The sequence below is a fragment of the Chenopodium quinoa genome, unplaced genomic scaffold (genome assembly GCF_001683475.1).
Source record: "Chenopodium quinoa cultivar QQ74 unplaced genomic scaffold, ASM168347v1, whole genome shotgun sequence".
In the NCBI taxonomy this organism is placed as follows: domain Eukaryota; kingdom Viridiplantae; phylum Streptophyta; class Magnoliopsida; order Caryophyllales; family Amaranthaceae; genus Chenopodium; species Chenopodium quinoa.
In genome coordinates this window covers 643,507-660,862 of record NW_018745650.1, presented here as the reverse complement: position 1 = coordinate 660,862, position 17,356 = coordinate 643,507, and the positions used below count along the sequence as shown (strand labels likewise).

Sequence of the window (17,356 nt, the reverse complement as noted above, 5' to 3'; positions counted from 1 at the left end):
ACCCTTGATCAGTGACGAAGGCCGTCTTCTCCTGATCTTTCTTCCATAAAGGAATTTGATGGAAACCAGAGTAGGCGTCCATAAAGCTCATCAAAGCATGGCCGGCTGTTGAGTCGACCAGGTTATCAATTTTAGGCAGAGGGTAACTGTCTTTGGGGCACGCCTTGTTTAAGTCTGTGTAGTCTACACACATTCGCCAAGTGCCATTCGGCTTTTTAACAAGCACCACATTTGCAACCCAGTCTGGGAAGTAACATTGCCGAATGAACCCTGCATCAAGTAATTTTTTAACTTCGGCGGCTGCCGCCTGACTTCTCTCTTCGCCATGGTTCCGCTTCTTCTGCCTTACCGGCTTCTTTTTCGGATCCACGACCAGTTTATGTACCGCCAGATCAGGACTGATGCCTGGAATTTCATGGACTTCGAATGCAAAGATGTCCTTGTATTCTTTCAATAGTTTGTGAAAGTCATCACCCAGGACTCTCAGAGCAGTCGTCCCAACTTTGACTGTTCGGTCAGGACGCGAGTCATCTAAGATCAGGTCCGTATGCTCACCAGCCAGCTGAGGGCGGAATTCATCCGACCGCTCCTCTGCCAATGATTGCTATTTTCTGTCTTTTCTTGCGGCCCCCGTCTGGGCTGCCTTTCTCTTCTTGCCGCCTGCTTCTTGAACAGGCGCACTCTCCTTGATATTGTCAAGGTCTGTTTTTCCACCACTTGACCCAGCGGCCATAATAGTGGGCTTGATATCCGAGAGATAGCACTCTCGGGCCATCCTCTGATCTCCCCTTAGGGACCCGACTGTTCCATTATCCCTCTCAAACTTGAGCAACATAAGAGATGGAATTATAACAGCCTTGGAATTATTCAGGGTTGGTTGTCCCAGAATCATGTTGTAGGCCGAGAGTTCTTCTACTACCAGGAAAAAGACTACCATGTGTCGTCCTTCCCCTTTTTCACCCAGGCGGATGGGTAAATCCACTCGTCCCAGTGGGTGGACGACTCCTCCTCCAAACCCTACTTAAGGGTGGGATGCCGGATGTATGCAATCAGTCTGATATTTTAGTTTTGACAGACATTTGCTACTGATAAGATCTGAGGAGCTTCCAGTATCTATAAGGATTCGGCCAACTTTCTGGTTGGCCACTTTACATTCAATAACGGTAGGGTCGTCATGCGGCCCCCTTACCCCTCCTAGATCTTCTTCAGTGATGACAATCTCAGGAAATGAATATTTAGAGGGTCGTTCTTGGTGAACGAAATTTACGTCTAGCCGCCTGATATTGTCTTTGTTGCCCCTAATAGAAGGGCCGCCTCCTGAGAAGCCGCCTGCAATGGTGTAGACGACTGCATCATCTGTATCAGATGTCGGCCTGTTGACTCTTTTTGGTCGACTGCTTTTTCGAGGAAGTGTTCCCCGCAGATTTCTTGATATAAGAGTCAAGATCGCCTTGCTTAGCCAGGCGGTCCAGATACCGCATGAGACTGATGCATTCGTTGGTGTGATGACCAATATCTTCATGATAATCACATAATTTTTCTTGGTTCCGGTTGCTTGCAGAACCCTTCATGGGGGCCGGCTTCTCAATTGAGATCCGTCCCTTGATTTCCTATAGAATAGCTTGGCTATCCTTGTTAAACGCATACTTTGGGGAGTATGGTTTGAATTCTTTCCTCTTCTTCTGGGCCGTCTGTTTAGAGGAATCAGCCGCCCAGACCTCTTTTCTCTTCTTCTCATCTTTATTCGACGACTGTTTCTGTCGTCCTTCTCTTTTGTCGAACCTTTTCCCGTCCGACTGTTTTCCTGTACTACAAAGATCAGTCGCCTGTATATAGGCTTCCGCTTCAACCAAGGCCTCTTGAAGAGTCGCCACCCTCTTTCGGACCAAATCAAATTTGAATGTCGATCCGTCTTTGAGGCCTCTGAAAAAGTCAGTATAGGCTACCTCATCCAGTAACCCTTGAATCTGTATTCTCATCAGGTTAAACCGCCTGATGTAAGAACGAAGCCCCTCCTTCTCGCCCTGCTGAATCGTTCCTAAATCAAGGGTCGTCTTCTTCGCAGGTATGTTCATGGAAAAGTTGGAGGTGAATAAGTAAGCAAGCGTCCTGAAGTTATTCACACAACCAGTCGGCAGGTTGCCGAACCATTGTTGTGCGATTCCTTTGAGAGTCGTTGGAAAACACTTGCACCAAGTGGGATCATCCAACCCTTGAAGGTACATCAGGTTTGTGAATGCCATCAAATGGTCTTCTGGGTTAGTAGTGCCGTCATAGGCGCCTACTAATACATTTTTCACTTTGGCCGGCTGAGCGGCTTCAGCAATTTCCTTGGAGAAGGCCGACGACTGTTCCCCAAGTCTAAGCAACCGTAGCTGCCAGTCTATAGGTTGGACATTCTTTGCTGCATGCCCACCAAACAGAGGTGGCTGCAAAAAATATTGTTGTTGCGGTACAAATGGTAAGTTTAGTACCGCCTGGTCACTATGAAAGCCGGACTGACGGGAGGTGCCGCCTGACTGAGTCTCATGATGCGACTGAGTATACTTCATCGAGGTATTGCGTAGACTGTCTTGGAAGTTTGAAGTAGAGGCCGACTCTGACAATCGGTCATTCTTCTTCTGCTCTAGCAATAGCCGAGCATCTGTGTATGTTTTCTTCGACCCGTCCGCCTGAATATGACGAACAGGTTTCCTCTTTCCTGGAGTAGGAAAGCGATACTTTGTGAAATCAAGGACAGGTGGCTCCCACTTCCTAGAGTTAGGATGAGGGGTCGCCTCTCGCCCTCGAATAGGCTTCCTCCTCCCTGAAGAGGAAGGTTTCTTAGCCGACTGCTCCTTGGCCAGAGCAGGCGGCTTCTTGTTGAGCAACTCTTGAATCTCTCCCTTGAAGCCCCTCATGAAGGTCATGAGTTCGTTTCTTGTAATGGGAGCAGACCCATCAGCCGGCTGCTGCTGAACAGGCGGTGCGCCCGGCTGGATCACTGAGTCCAGTTTGAAGATGTTCCCGTTCCCTTCTTTCGGTATGACGGGTGCGTCGGGCCCTTAGGGTCCCGTCTGAAGCTGTGTGAGCTTCAACTTCAAATTCTTCCTCAGTATCATGGTCCGACTGAACTTGAGGGTCGTCTAGGGGACGCCTCTCTTCAGGCTCGGTACAGACGTGGATGCCATCTCAGAAGTACTCTCCCCACAGACGGCGCCAAAATGTTTCGGGGTTTTCTGATGTCCTGCGGGAGAGTTACAATTCCGAGACTGGAACCGGACGCCTGTACCTGCAAAACAAACGGATGCTCCAGATGATTGGAGATCCGCCTTCGACGGTCAAGTTAGTACTTTATTAAGGAGTAATTAATGCGGAAATAAAAGTGATATGGTCTCTCTAGGTGAGAGTGTTAAATGTGCGTCCTGCCCCTTAATGAGGATTAAGGGAGGTATTTATAACCTTGGGAAACGTGCCAATCCTAGGTTTAGGTTAACCTAGGGCTGATTGGGCTTCCCTTGGAAGTTGGGCCTAGGTGGCCGGTTTTTCCATTAGGCATGGAGGATGCCACGTGTCATGACATAATAGGTCCAGGGTGGACAAATAGGCGTGTGCCACGTGGCAAACCTTGACAGTTCCAACTGGAGGACACTTGGCAGGACCTGATTGGCCCACGTGGCGCATTCCGATTGGTGGGAGGAAAATCCCCTAATCAACTACTAATTCAGCAAGTATTTTGGGTTTTCAATTACTACTAATTTAGCAAATAACTTTGGGTCAATACTAGTAATTCAAATTACTACTGATTGAAATTACTACTAGTGAAATTACTACTGCCACTTCAAATTCATCCACTTCAAATTTGGGTCGAAAAATAATTCAGCAAATGAATACCTAGAAAAACAAATTCCTAAGTAAGACTAACAAACCTTATGAATGAGAGAAGAAAGAGACTGAGATGAAAAAAGGCGAGCAAGATGAATAGCAGAAGAAAGACTCGACCCACGACTCTCCAAATAAGGGATTTTCCCATTATCACCTTTCTCCATGGCAATGTGCTTAATCTTCTCCTTCAAACTGAGGGGTGCTGCCGTCATTTCCACCCTCATCAAGGAGTTCCACCCAGCGACAGATCGTCGAACTCCGAAACACTATCCCTCAGCATCTTCGCATACTGCGGAGCCTTAGAAGCGATTAGTTCCAAAGCAAGTTGTGGTTCCACCCCGGCTTCGGCTACAACCTCGGCAATGCCTTCCACAACTTCGCTCGAGGAGTGAGATTTTAGGGTGAAATTGGTGTTGTTGTGAGAAAGTTGTTTGAGATATTGATGATGAGGAGGAGGAAGAAGATGATGATAAAAGAGGTTGTAATTTCGGTGAAAAGTTGAATAAGAAGATGGTGGAAATAGTGGAGAAAATGACATTGTTGAAATTGAAGGTAGTAGCATTTGATTTTGATTTGCTGAGTTTGATTCTGTGACATGTATTTTGTTTGTGTAAGGAGAAATGATTGTGTGTATACCTCGCAAAAACAAACCCGACACGATATTGGCCTGGAAACCGAGTCGAAAAATTTGGGTCATGAACAAAAAATAGAACCCAAAACACATTTTTGACTGAACCTAGAAACATGCAAGTAACATCAATGTAGTTGTATTTAAAAAATTTCTTGCAAATGTCACTTTACGCACAAAAATAATGACTTGTTGCTATAAATAAAGGCTGAATTGGATTGAATTTGAAGGGTGCGACTTCATAAGAGAAAGTTTTCTCCAAAGGAGGTCACTAGATTGATTAAAATTAAAATGTTAAAGGTGGTGCTTTGTTAGAAGGTTGAGTTTTTCTTATATAAGACACTAGATTGATTTGAATTGAATAGTATAAAATTGAAGGGTCCAAATTTGTAAGAAGTTCATTATTCTTGTAAGGAAGATGTATAATAAAATTTGAATAAAATAGAAAGGTAAAATTCTCATCTTGAATTTGGATTTGAATATGAATTGATTTGAATTTGGAAAATCCCGCTTTACTCAAGGACTTGATTTACGCTAAGAGTGTGTTTGATTTTGAAATTCTAAGCATAGACTAGTTTAACACTAATAGTAGGATAATGGTTGGCTTGACAGACATAGAGTTGACTTGTCTAAGGTGTAAAAGCGACTTATTTGAGACATAGAGTTGGCTTTACCAACATGGGTTACAAGTGAGACAAATTTGGTCATGAGTGTTTTTAAAAATTATTTTATAATGGCAAGATCCGTAAGATGAGTGTACGGATTAATATTTAAATTAATTCGAATCAAAGTGTCTTAGCTAGAATAATAATTGTTATTTTGTAAATATAACCCCTTGAAAGAGAGGGAACCCTACCTTGAGAGAGAGGAAAACCACCTTGCGAGAGAGGTTTATCTACCGTGACTTTTGTGTTGCGGTTGCCGGCAATAATGGCCGACGAACTAATTAAACAGTATGAGGCTCTAAACATTAATACAGAAGAGGAGGAAGTCATCGATATAGGAGAAGTAGACACGGAGGGAGAAGAAGCTAGGGTTTCTTTGATGCTGATTGGAAGATTATTAACATATAGGGGGATTAACGTAGAGGCTTTTAAGCGTACAATCTCCCAATCCTGGGCATTGAAAGGGTGTGTAATTATCTGTTGCATTGGAGTAAACCTTTATGCGTTCCAATTTCTCCATTGGAAAGACAAAGAGAGGATCATGATGGGTAGACCGTGGTGTTTTGAACATAATTTGCTGATTCTCAATGACATTACTGGAGGTGAAAAACCGCGCGATGTTAACCTAAATTTCTCACCGTTCTGGGTGAGAATTGAAGATTTGCCTTTTAACAGCCGCACAAATAACCATGTGCGAATGATAGCATCGAAATTAATTGGGAGAGGTAATTGAGGTGGAAGAAGATTCTGTGGCTATATGCAAATACCGCCGAGTTAAGGTAATGTTGGATGTCCGAAAACCTTTGAAGAGATATCAGACCCTACGTACAAGAGAGGGTAATGTGATTAAAATCAACCTTAAGTATGAAAGATTAACTTTCTTCTATTTTTCATGTGGAACGATGGGGCATAGTGAGAAGGACTGTCTTTTGGTTGCGGATGACTTGAACGAACAAGGCCACAGATGGGGAGTGTGGCTAAAGGCCTCTCCGATGAAGGGTAAGACACAGGATGGTATGGAGGTGAGGGAGATGTTAAAGGGGAAAAAATTAAATTTCACCTCAAAGCTGGAAGTTCATAATAAGGCTAATACTAAGTTAACACCTTATAGCTATGGGAGAGGGAGGGTGGAGATGGAGGGGGGAAAGAGCTCTGGAATGGACTATATTGAAAAGCAATCAGTAAGGGGGGATAAGGATGTGAATACAGGGGAGGGTATGGAGAAGGGGGAAGAGGCCTTGACTATAGTTAGAGAGATAAGGAGTTCACCTCAATCTTTAAGGGATGAGATGTTACATGAGGGAGATGAGGCGTTAAGTGTTACTGGGGGGTTGAATTAGGAGTAGCAGGGAGGAAGTCAGAGGGAGAACAGGGTGATAGGGGGATAGAGAGAAGGAATGAGAGATGTCAGGTTGGATATGAGGGAGCTCTGTCTACTACTATGCTCAATTCAGAGGGGGCCACTTTAGTGATAGGGGAGCCACTGAAGTTTAATCTAGGAAAAACTCCTATTGATAGGAGGAAACAGATATCTGAGAAGAAAAGAAGGACCATGAAAAACACACACAAGTCAAAATTCGGGAGTGGTCAGGATGTCCTATCTTTGCAGAAAGATGAACTTAATAGACCAAGGGAGTTGGGAGAGAAAAGGAAAGCAATTGATGAGATGGAAGTGGATGGAGGGGATGATGAAAATGAAGTGACAGTAAACAAAAAAGGGAGGTTCCAGCACCTTATGCAAGTCGATGAACAAATTATGAAAGTAGCGGAGGTGGTCAAAACTCCACCCCGTGAACAACAATGAAAATATTTAGCTGGAACTGTCGAGGGCTTGGCAACCCTCGGACAGTGAATTCTCTCCGGGAATGGTGTTGGAGAGAGATGCCGAACTTGGTTTTTATAATGGAAACCAAAATAGATGCAAAGAAACAAGAAGGTGCAAGGAGGAAATGTGGGTATGTCAAAGGGTTTGGGGTGAGTAGTATGGGCTTATCAGGTGGTATGGGCTTGTGGTGGAGAGATATTCGAGTAAAAGTGGTGTCTTACTCAGCAAACCATATTGCAGTAGATGTCTTGGATGAGAATGATGTGGTGAAATGGAGGGTGGTGGGTGTTTATGGATGGCCGGAGAGTGTTAACAAGAATAAAACGTGGTTTCTTATGAAGAGCTTGCGACATGAATGTCCTGATAGGGTCATATACTTTGGGGATTTTAATGAGATTCTGAGTGATGATGAGAAACTAGGAGGTGTTCAGAGAAACGAAGGTTGTATGGATGGTTTCCGTGAGGCTATTGATAGCATAGGGGTTCGGGATTTGCTTTACAAGGGGAATAAATTTACATGGCAACGTGGGCTGTCCATTAAAACGCTCATCCAAGAACGCCTAGATAGGTTCCTAGCAAGTAATTCGTGGTGTAATCTGTTCCCAGCGCACGAAGTAATCCATCTCCCAATTAGACCACAACGTTCGGACCATGCCCCTATACTTCTGAAGGCGGGCTTGCGTGAGGAAAATAGAAGGAAAAAAAGACTCTTTCGTTTTGAGGCAATGTGGCTGTCAAACCCGGAGTGTGAGAAAGTTTTGAAGGAGGCATGGGAAAATGCTATCACTGGTAATACTTCGGACAAGGTGGTCTCATGTGCGACTAATTTGAGTAAATGGGCGGCCAAGACCTTTGGCAGTATTAAGAAGAGAATAAGGGAAGTAGAGGAACAACTCCTGATCAATCAATCGGGTGTGATGGATAATGTGAGATTGGCAAAGTGTAGGGAACTGTCGGAAGAAATCGATAACCTCCATCTACTTGAAGAGTCGTATTGGCATGCTAGAGCTAGGAATAATGAGCTCCGTGATGGGGATAAAAATACCTCCTATTTCCATCACAAAGCAAGTGCTAGAAGGGCAAAAAAATACGATTGTGGGTATCGAAGATCAGAGGGGTAGTTGGGTGAAGGACGAGCAGGGTATCCAGAAGGTAGTAACAGATTACTTCTCCCACTTGTTCACTTCAGAAGGGGTAGCTAATTGCCAGGAGGCTCTGGAAGGAGTTCGTGTAGCTGTTACAGCTGGAATGAACGACGAGTTATGCAAGGAACCAACGTTTGAGGAGATTAAAACGACACTCTTTGAAATGCATCCAAATAAATCTCCGGGGGTAGACGGTATGCATGCTCTTTTTTACCAGAAATTTTGGCACATTGTTAAAAATGATATTGTGAGTTTTGTCATTAATTGGTGGCATGGTTTTGTGGACATTTCGAAAGTTAGTAAGACATGTATCGTACTCATTCCTAAGTGTCATGATCTAAAAAAGATTACCGAATATAGACCAATTAGTCTGTGTAATGTGTTATATAAAATTGTGTCAAAATTCCTGGCAAACCGGCTTAAACCATTGTTACAACAATTAATTTCCCCTCAGCAGAGTGCGTTTGTTCCCGGGAGACAAATCACTGATAATGCTCTAATTGCTTTCGAAGTTTTTCATGCTATGAAAAGAAAAAGGGAGGAGAGACATGGTACAATTGCATTGAAATTGGATATGATGAAGGCCTATGATAGGGTGGAGTGGGGTTTTATTGAGCAGACCATGATAAAATTGGGCTTTGATATCAGTTTTATACAGAGAATTCTGAACTGTTTATCCTGCTACTCTTTCAAATTCAAGATGAATGGCGAATTGGTGGGAGATGTCAAGCCTCAACGTGGACTCCGGCAGGGTGACCCTATATCCCCGTATTTATTTTTATTGGTTGCTGATGCTTTCTCCTGTTTGTTGTCAAAAGCAGTGTTTGATAATGTTATCCATGGAGTGAAGATATGTAATGGAGCTCCCTGTATTTCCCATTTATATTTTGCAGACGACAGCATTTTATTTGCCAGATCTACTGATGTAGAATGCAAGGAAATTGCCCATATCCTTAATGTATATGAGAGTGCCTTGGGCCAAAAAATAAATCTCCAGAAATCGGAAGCGATTTTTGGCAGGAATGTTCCAGAACCTCAAAAACAGGCTATATGTAACCTGTTAGGGGTCAAGCAAGTTAACAGGCATGAGAAATACCTAGGTATACTTACGGTGATTGGGAAATCCAAGAAGGCTATCTTTGCAAATCTGAAAGATCGAATATGGAAAAAGTTACAAGGATGGAAGGAGAAATTGTTGTCAAGGGCGGGGAAAGAGATTCTCATTAAAGCTGTAGCTCAAGAAATACCAACATATTTAATGGGAATTTTTAAAATCCCGGATAGCCTGTTAGAGGAAATCCATGGTATCCTAGCTCGGTTTTTGTGGGGAAACGGAACTCAGAAGAAGATCCACAGGAAACGGTGGGAAGATTTATGCTTACCAAAGGCAAAAGGTGGCATGGGCTTTAGAGACCTCAAGGTGTTTAATCAAGCTCTTCTGGCAAAGCAATGTTGGCGGTTACTTCATGGAAAAAACACCCTAGTATATAAGGTGTTAAAAGCACGATATTTCAAAACTACGGAGTTTCTGGATTCGTATAGAGGCTTTTGTCCGAGTTACACTTGGAGAGGTATATGGGGAGCTAAGGCGTTGCTAAAGGAGGGCTTACTATGGAGAGTAGGAGATGGCTCAAGCATCAGGGCTTGGAGGGGTAGTTGGGTTCCATGTAATGGAATGACTGTAACTATTGACCCTCCTCGTAATGGTCTTCATGATGGAGATCTTCGGGTGGCAGCTTTAATTGATGAAGAACGTAGATGCTGGCAGGAGGAGGAGCTAGCTTTGCATTTTAGGCAGGAGGATATTAAAAAAATTCTGTCTATTCCGTTACTTCAGGATGCTGGGCAAGATATGATTTTCTGGAGTTTGACAACTAATAGAGCATACTCGGTCAAGTTAGGGTATTGGGTTGGCATGTTGGGGAGAGCAACTACGAGTAGTGTGATTAGGGAAGACTTATGGCGGTGTATCTGGAAGATGAATGGCCCCCCTAAGCTCCGCCACTTCCTATGGCGAGCATGTAATAACACTTTGGTAGTTGGGGGTGAATTGCAAAGGAGGCATATAAGCACCTCAAGGATATGTCAGCGATGTAACGATGAGGAGGAGTCTTTACAATATGCTCTATTTTTTTGCAACTCTGTAAGCGAAATATGGGAGCAGTGCAGTTTCTGGAGGGATGCCCAACACAGGGTAGGAGGGAATTTTGTAGAGACTTTCACCAATATGCGTGATCTTTTGCCAAGTCAGGAGCTATGTGTTTTCTCAACTCTGGCCTGGGCAGCGTGGACTAGCAGGAACAAGTCAGTGTTTGAGGAAACCACCCACAACCCTCAACAGTTAGCTGTTCAATTAGTGAACTATGTACATAGCTATCAACAATATCCCAAGAGAGTGAGTAGTGTAAAGCAAAAACAAAGCTCTCGTAGTAGAAATAGCTGGAAAAAACTGAGAGAAGGGGTCACTAAAATCAATGTGGACGCTGCTATCTTACACAATGGGGAAGTGGGTGTTGGTGTTGTTGCCAGGGACTACAGGGGAGAGATCTTGTTTACAGGTGCAAGGAGATACAAGGGAAGGTGGGAAGTGAAAATTGTTGAGGCCACTGGCATGCAATATGGGATCGAGCTTGCTATCCGACTAGTATATGAGAAGATATGGCTAGAGAGTGATGCTCTTGGGATTGTGCAACAGGTGAATGGGATGAGGCGAGGCTTCAATTATCTCCATTTAATCACTGGTCGTATCAACTCTTTATACAATTTTTTCTCCTTCTTTTATTGTATCCATGTTAAACGTGGGGGTAATACAGTGGCCCATTTACTTTCTAGGTCATGTTTATCTGGCACTGAGGAACATGTATTGATTAGGGGGATTTTCCCTCCAATCACCCCCTCGCCATGTGGACCAATCAGGTCCTGACAAGTGTCACCCAGTTGGACTTATCAAGACCTGCCGCGTGGCACACTTCAGCTGGTCCACCATGGACCTCCTATGCTATTCCATGTGGCCCTTTCAGCCTTGTCTAAACAGGTAGCAAATTGGGCCCAAATCCCAAGAAAGCCCAATCACTCCTATGGTTGGCCAAAAACCCTAGAACCTGGCACGCTTCCCAATGCTATAAATACTGTCATAAATGCTCATTAATGACATAGACTGTTCACAAAAAACACACGGATTGCACAAATCCCAAGACAATCACACACCACTCGGTACCGCCTGCTAGACCCTTTCTAGCATCCGGCACCTATTTACATTCCGCATTACAACTCCTTCACTCGCTAACTTGATAGTTGGAGGCGGAGCTCCCTACCCAAGGAGTCTCCGTTATCTTGCAGGTACAGGCGCGTGGTTCCAGCCTTGAAGTTGTAACTCTCCCAAGGGACACAAAAAACCCCCGAAACATTTTGGCGCCGTCTGTAGGGAGAGTACCTTTAAGATGGCATCACAATCTGTACCGACTAATAGTGACAAGCGTCCCGAGGAGGACCAGGCGGCCGAGTCCAGCTCAGAAGAGGAGGAAGAAGTAGTGGCCCTGTAGTCGATTGGGGTGGAAGCATCTAAAGAAGCTGCCCCTGATGCCGAGACAAGTAAGAAGGATGCCTCTCAGAACCAGGCGTCCCTTGCTGATCAGGCGGCATTCAATACCGAAACTCTACCACAAACTTAGAGCTTTTTATATTCAATCTTATCTTCGGCCTGCGTGCTGTTTGTTTTTGTATATCTTTACCCGGCCAGGGGGCCGGGGCTTCTGAATATTTTGCCAGCTTGCCTGGTTTTAACTTAACCTTGCCAGCTTGTCTGGCTTTAATTTGATATGATTTGGCGACTGTTGAGTCGTCTTTTGCTGTTACATATGCTGTTGTCTTTTGACTTTTATTTTTGTTGAATTTGCCAAACATTTTTCATGTCGCGACTTAATAGCCGCTTGTATGGCGTATCCATGTTAAACTTTTTAGCTAAGTTGTTGGATCCTGATGCCGACTGCCCTTGCCCCTGGACAACTAGGTTACTTCTTGAAAAGAGAGTAACTAGTCGGCCATAGACAGTCGGACCTCAGTAGCAAACATAACCAGTCTTGGGTGAAATGCACTTAGTCACAGTTGTAAGGTACCGACTGAATTAGTGCATTTCAAGTCACAGGAGTCGCCTAGTTCTTAGAGAACAGTCGGCTAGTCGCTGTTTTATCAATTGTCGTAAGTTCCTTGGTATGTTTACGAGAAACATAGTAGGATGCTTGTTGTTTGGACGACTGTCAATTCAGACGGTTGTATCAGTCGTTATCACATCCAGTCGGACACCGAGAGTAGGGGAGAGCATGGGACGGGTACCCGTTCCAATAACGTTATTGGTTCGGGTACCCGATAACCGTTAAGGCTAAAACCAATTTTCGAAACCGTTCCGATAAGGTTCGGGTACCCGTAAATTCGGATACCCGAAAATACGGGTACCCGAACCAAAAAACCGAGCCGAACCAATAAGCAGAATATTTTTTTTCGGGTCTTTTTATTTATTTTAAAACCTGCTTTGCAATTCGTTTTTAGATGCTTTTTTACTAGTTTTTTTTAACTTCATATTTTTTGAACTATAACAATTGAACTTAAATACATAAATAACAAAAATAATTACAAAAATCGCTGCCTTAAGCTTTGGAAGCCTACCAATCCCTGTCCTTGAGGCTGCTGCTTCCTCACCTCTCCTGCCTGGCTGCCTGAACTCCTTCTTGTACCCACCTACTTAGTAATTTTTGTTCAAACTTCCACCTATTTTTCTAGTATTAATTATTGTTATTAGTACAATGAATTTTTGTAACAAATAACAGCCTAATAGGCTAATATTTAAACCTGAATACACATATAACACAGCACATCAACCCGATTACAAATGAACAAATACTTGGTACAAACATACTGTTTCTTTTAAAAAAAGTCCATAGTTAAACCAGTACATAACAAAAAAACAATTCCATAGTTTATAGTTTTAAAAAAAAAACAGTCCATAGTAATCATAATTCATAAAATACTCCAAGCCTTCAATGACTTCCAGCCTTCAATACAATCACTACCAACCTTCATGATTATAAGTTGCTACCTCTAATCATCATTAACAAAGAGAGAATGTTCCTCACCAAGAGGTAACGTTTCTTCAAAAAAAATAAAAATAAAAAAAGTTAATGAATAATTAACAAGATAATGAGATTAAAAAAAAGAGAAAATATTTAATTGTTACCTTATTCAATTTTTTCCATATCTTCAAGTCTCTCCTCAAGTATAAGAGGACCTTGAGATGTATGTAACCAATTGTAACACCCCAATAATTCTCTCTAAAAGAAAACCTGCAAAAACTTGTAAATACTTTTAATAACCTGTGAGAGAATTACTGGTGTGCTACAGCCACGTGTTAAAACGTTAAGGCTAGTTTCAGAAATTAGCAGCGGAAAACTAACTTAGTTTTAAAAAGGAATATTAGTTTCAAAACTAAAAATCAAAACTCAATTTAGTCTTACAAGTTGGAACCATAACGGCCCTTATTCAAAATCTAGTATACTAGGAAGTAAATGGAATTAGAACCAAATTAAAATTCAATCTATGATATAAAATAAGCTAAGTGATTAAACAACGCTCCACTCAAATCCCATCACCCTGATGCAATTCAGTTTATGCAAAAACCTGTGATAAATCTGCTCCCCAATATTACAAGTGTAAGAATTGGATCATTACAGGGTCATTGAAGGCGAAGGCCATGACCAAGAGAAACACACAAAAGCACGCAATCAGCATCGCTGAGTACATACAAGCTACGAAATATAGTAAAGAGTCTTAGCATGATACTATCAAGAATTTCATACACTCACAATATAATCATTGACTCGAACACATGATTCAATTGTTACTTATTATAAATTTTCTCTAATAGTATTGATCACTTCATTAATTTAATTGGATTAAGCAATAGACCGGGTTGTCCCCCTGTGCTCCATTCCGGAACATTAAATAAGAAAACCCTATGCCTCCTTTCGGAAGACATTAATAAACATCCAATGGCAGACGGCCGCGACTCCGTGGCCATAGCTAGTATGAGATCTCATCTAACTCATTATAATTTTAAAAGAATTTAAAACAAGAGACTCGTAGATCAGACGACCTCTGAAAAGTGCACGGCTAATACCCCGTGAACCCAACCCCTGTTTGTCATTACTCTAGATGTGCACAAATCCAAAGTTTTATTGCTCATCCTTCTTGCACTTTACGTGATTTACCAGTTTAAATTTGGTGATGACTCGTATGCAAACAACGCAACCAATCATACATCAAACATTCAAATCATTCAAGTTTCCAATTTAATTCTTAATTTATAAGTGACAAGTAACATTTATTATTGAATACTTTAACTACCTCGGTGTATAAACACCTCAAGTGCATAAGGCACCTCATATCCAAAATCTTGTCTTATAAGACTTTAACTCTACCTTTACTCATTCCATTTCAATACAGATGAATAAGTAATTAAAATGATTCATTCCATATGTATACTTGTAGCTTTACTTTTTAAGCTCTCCTTGCAAATTATTGCATAAATAATACTCATAAGGAAAAATCAATGCAATCTCTCATACATGAATTAAGGCAATCATCACATTGATCATCAACCAACTCATTACCAAACAATGTCAACCAATTCACAAGTTCCCTAGCATGATTCTAGGTTTTTTTTTTCCCCAAGTCCTTAAACATGCTCCTAAAATCAAGTTTTCTCATATTCTTATACGTACCTTAATTAAATTATCTTTCCAACTAGCCACAATGCTAGAAATTACTCAACTTAAAGTCTCCTACAATACCAAATACATAAACTCAATTACTTCCTTGATTACACAAATTTCTAGCAACTTTTAAACACTTTAAACCTTCTCTAATAAGCTGAAATTTTGGTTTAAAACCTTTAAAACTCTTTCTTTAAGTGGGTAATTAAAACCACAAAGTAAAAACTCATTCATGGTGTTTATATAAAAATTCCAGCACACTTTTTAAAATTTAAACCCCCAAATAAATCTGAAAATTATTTTTAAAACATTAAACCTTCGTCAAAAATCAAAAACTGTCCGAAAACCCTATTTAGAGGCTGATTTTGGCCACGAGAGGGTGGTGCTCACTACAAAAGATAGTGAGTTATGATTAGAACATTGTTTACACACGAAAAATGTTATTGTTTTGTAAAAATCAGATGAGTTATAATCTCAGCGGGATAAAAACGTGATTAAAAATAATTAAGAACGGAGATCGGAATTTGATTACCGAAAATCAGTTTTTATGTTTAATTAATCTTTATAAATTCAATAGGAATTAAAGCCCTAATTTAATTGATTATTAGAACCCTAAAAATCAACACTTTAATAGTTAAAACCCTAACTTTTTAATACTTTATAAAAACCATAATTTAAAACCATACAAAATCAGAAATTTATACTCTTTAGTTATCAAAACACAATTATAAAATATATTAATCATATTTAAATAACAAGAATCAAAACCCAAAAATATATACTACATAAAACAATAATTTAAAACAAGGAGGAGGAGAGATGGGTGGCTCACGGTGTGGGTGGTTGCCGACGTGGGTCGTCGGAGCTCTGGCTGGCTGGGGAGTGGCGTGAGGTTGCTGCAAAACATGAAAGCAGCAATTGGCCATGCATTCACGCATGAACCAAAGCAGCATGCAAGGAAAGAAAAGAATAAGAAAAAGGAGAAAAGAAAAGAAAGAAAAAGAAAAGAAAAAAAATAAGGGAAAAGAAAAGATTACTTACCCCAAAATCTTATTTTTGATCTCTTGTGTGGGAAAATTTTGGGGTATTGAGAGGTATTTATAGAGTAGGGAATAAAGATTATGGTTGGGCTTAACAAACAAATGGACTTTATTTATGAAATATTTGACCCACAAGGGTTCAAATAAAAGAATTGGGCTTACTTAAATGAAATGGGTTGGTCCACAAGGTGTATGTAAGGATTGTTTACATACTATTATTTAAACGAGCCTAAAAGATTAATAAACGTTTAGCCCAAAATAAATTTACTTTTATAAAACTCAATAATTTAAATACTTTAGCCCTTTAAATATTTAATTAAAGTACTTGAGTATTTTAAAAAACTATTTTATAATTAATTAAATAATTTATAAAATACATAAAAAATACGGGGTATTACACCAATCTTGTGCACAAATCAAGGCTTCAACCATCTTAGTTGAGAGTGAGCTGCGAAATGAATCAAGCACTCGACCACCGGTGCTAAAAGATGATCCGGAAGCGACTGTTGATACGGGAATGGCAAGTACATCTCTAGCCATGAGAGCTATTGTTGGATACCTTTCACCATTTTTTTTCCACCACCCCAAACAATCAAAGCTTTTTCCGGCAGGATTAACTTCTCTATCATATTCTAAATACTTGGCCAACTCATTTTTCCCTTGTACTCCAACACATGAACCCAACTCCTTTTCAAACTCTGATTCCGCCACATCTACATCAGAATCCATATCTTCTACTTCCTCCGGAAAATCAGAAGTTTTAGGGGGAAAAGACTCATTTGGAGGGTTTACAGAAATATAAAGTTCATACATGTCACTCAAAGTTTACATCACTTTATCACACAAGTACTTAGCTTTTTCAGAATCATATTGTTGATTAATTGCCCATTTAGTATATCCCATTTTCCGCCTAGGATAAAGAATTACAGCAATATACAACAAGAGATTCACATTATCAACATTTTCCCAATATTTGTCATGCTTTTTCTTCATTCCACTAGCCATTAAACTCACCCCCGCATCATTACTCAACATTTTTTTCTTGATTAACACACTAATCCCAACAAGTTCTGGTAAATACACATTAGAGGCGATATAAAACGAGCCGGAAACTCGTAGAGTAGCATCATAGAATACTTTAAGTAAAGGAAGAAAAGAGGCAACACGATCCCAATCACTAGGTTCAGGCACCCCGCCTGACTTAAGTAACTCATACCTAAATTTACCACCATCTGAACATTAAAAGCCCTACGATATGCCAAAGCACCTTCCAGCATTAAAAAAGTGGAATTCCACCTAGTATCCACATCTAAACAAAGAAAACGTTTTGACTCCAACTTTTCTTGTTTAACACAACTCATAAACTTTTGCAATCTAGCACCCGATGATCTTACATACCTAACAGCACAACAAATTCTTTTTATT

The 17,356-nt window shown here is 41.0% G+C and overlaps 1 protein-coding gene across 1 annotated transcript; it reads left to right on the top strand.

Moving 5' to 3' along the window:
• Positions 1-7,059: 7,059 nt before the first annotated feature.
• Positions 7,060-10,994, top strand: LOC110716880. The gene is made up of 3 exons (XM_021895531.1): positions 7,060-7,771; positions 7,929-10,822; positions 10,941-10,994. Exons 1-3 carry the CDS (start codon positions 7,060-7,062, stop codon positions 10,992-10,994), a joined length of 3,660 nt encoding a protein of 1,219 aa, XP_021751223.1.
• Positions 10,995-17,356: the final 6,362 nt, after the last annotated feature.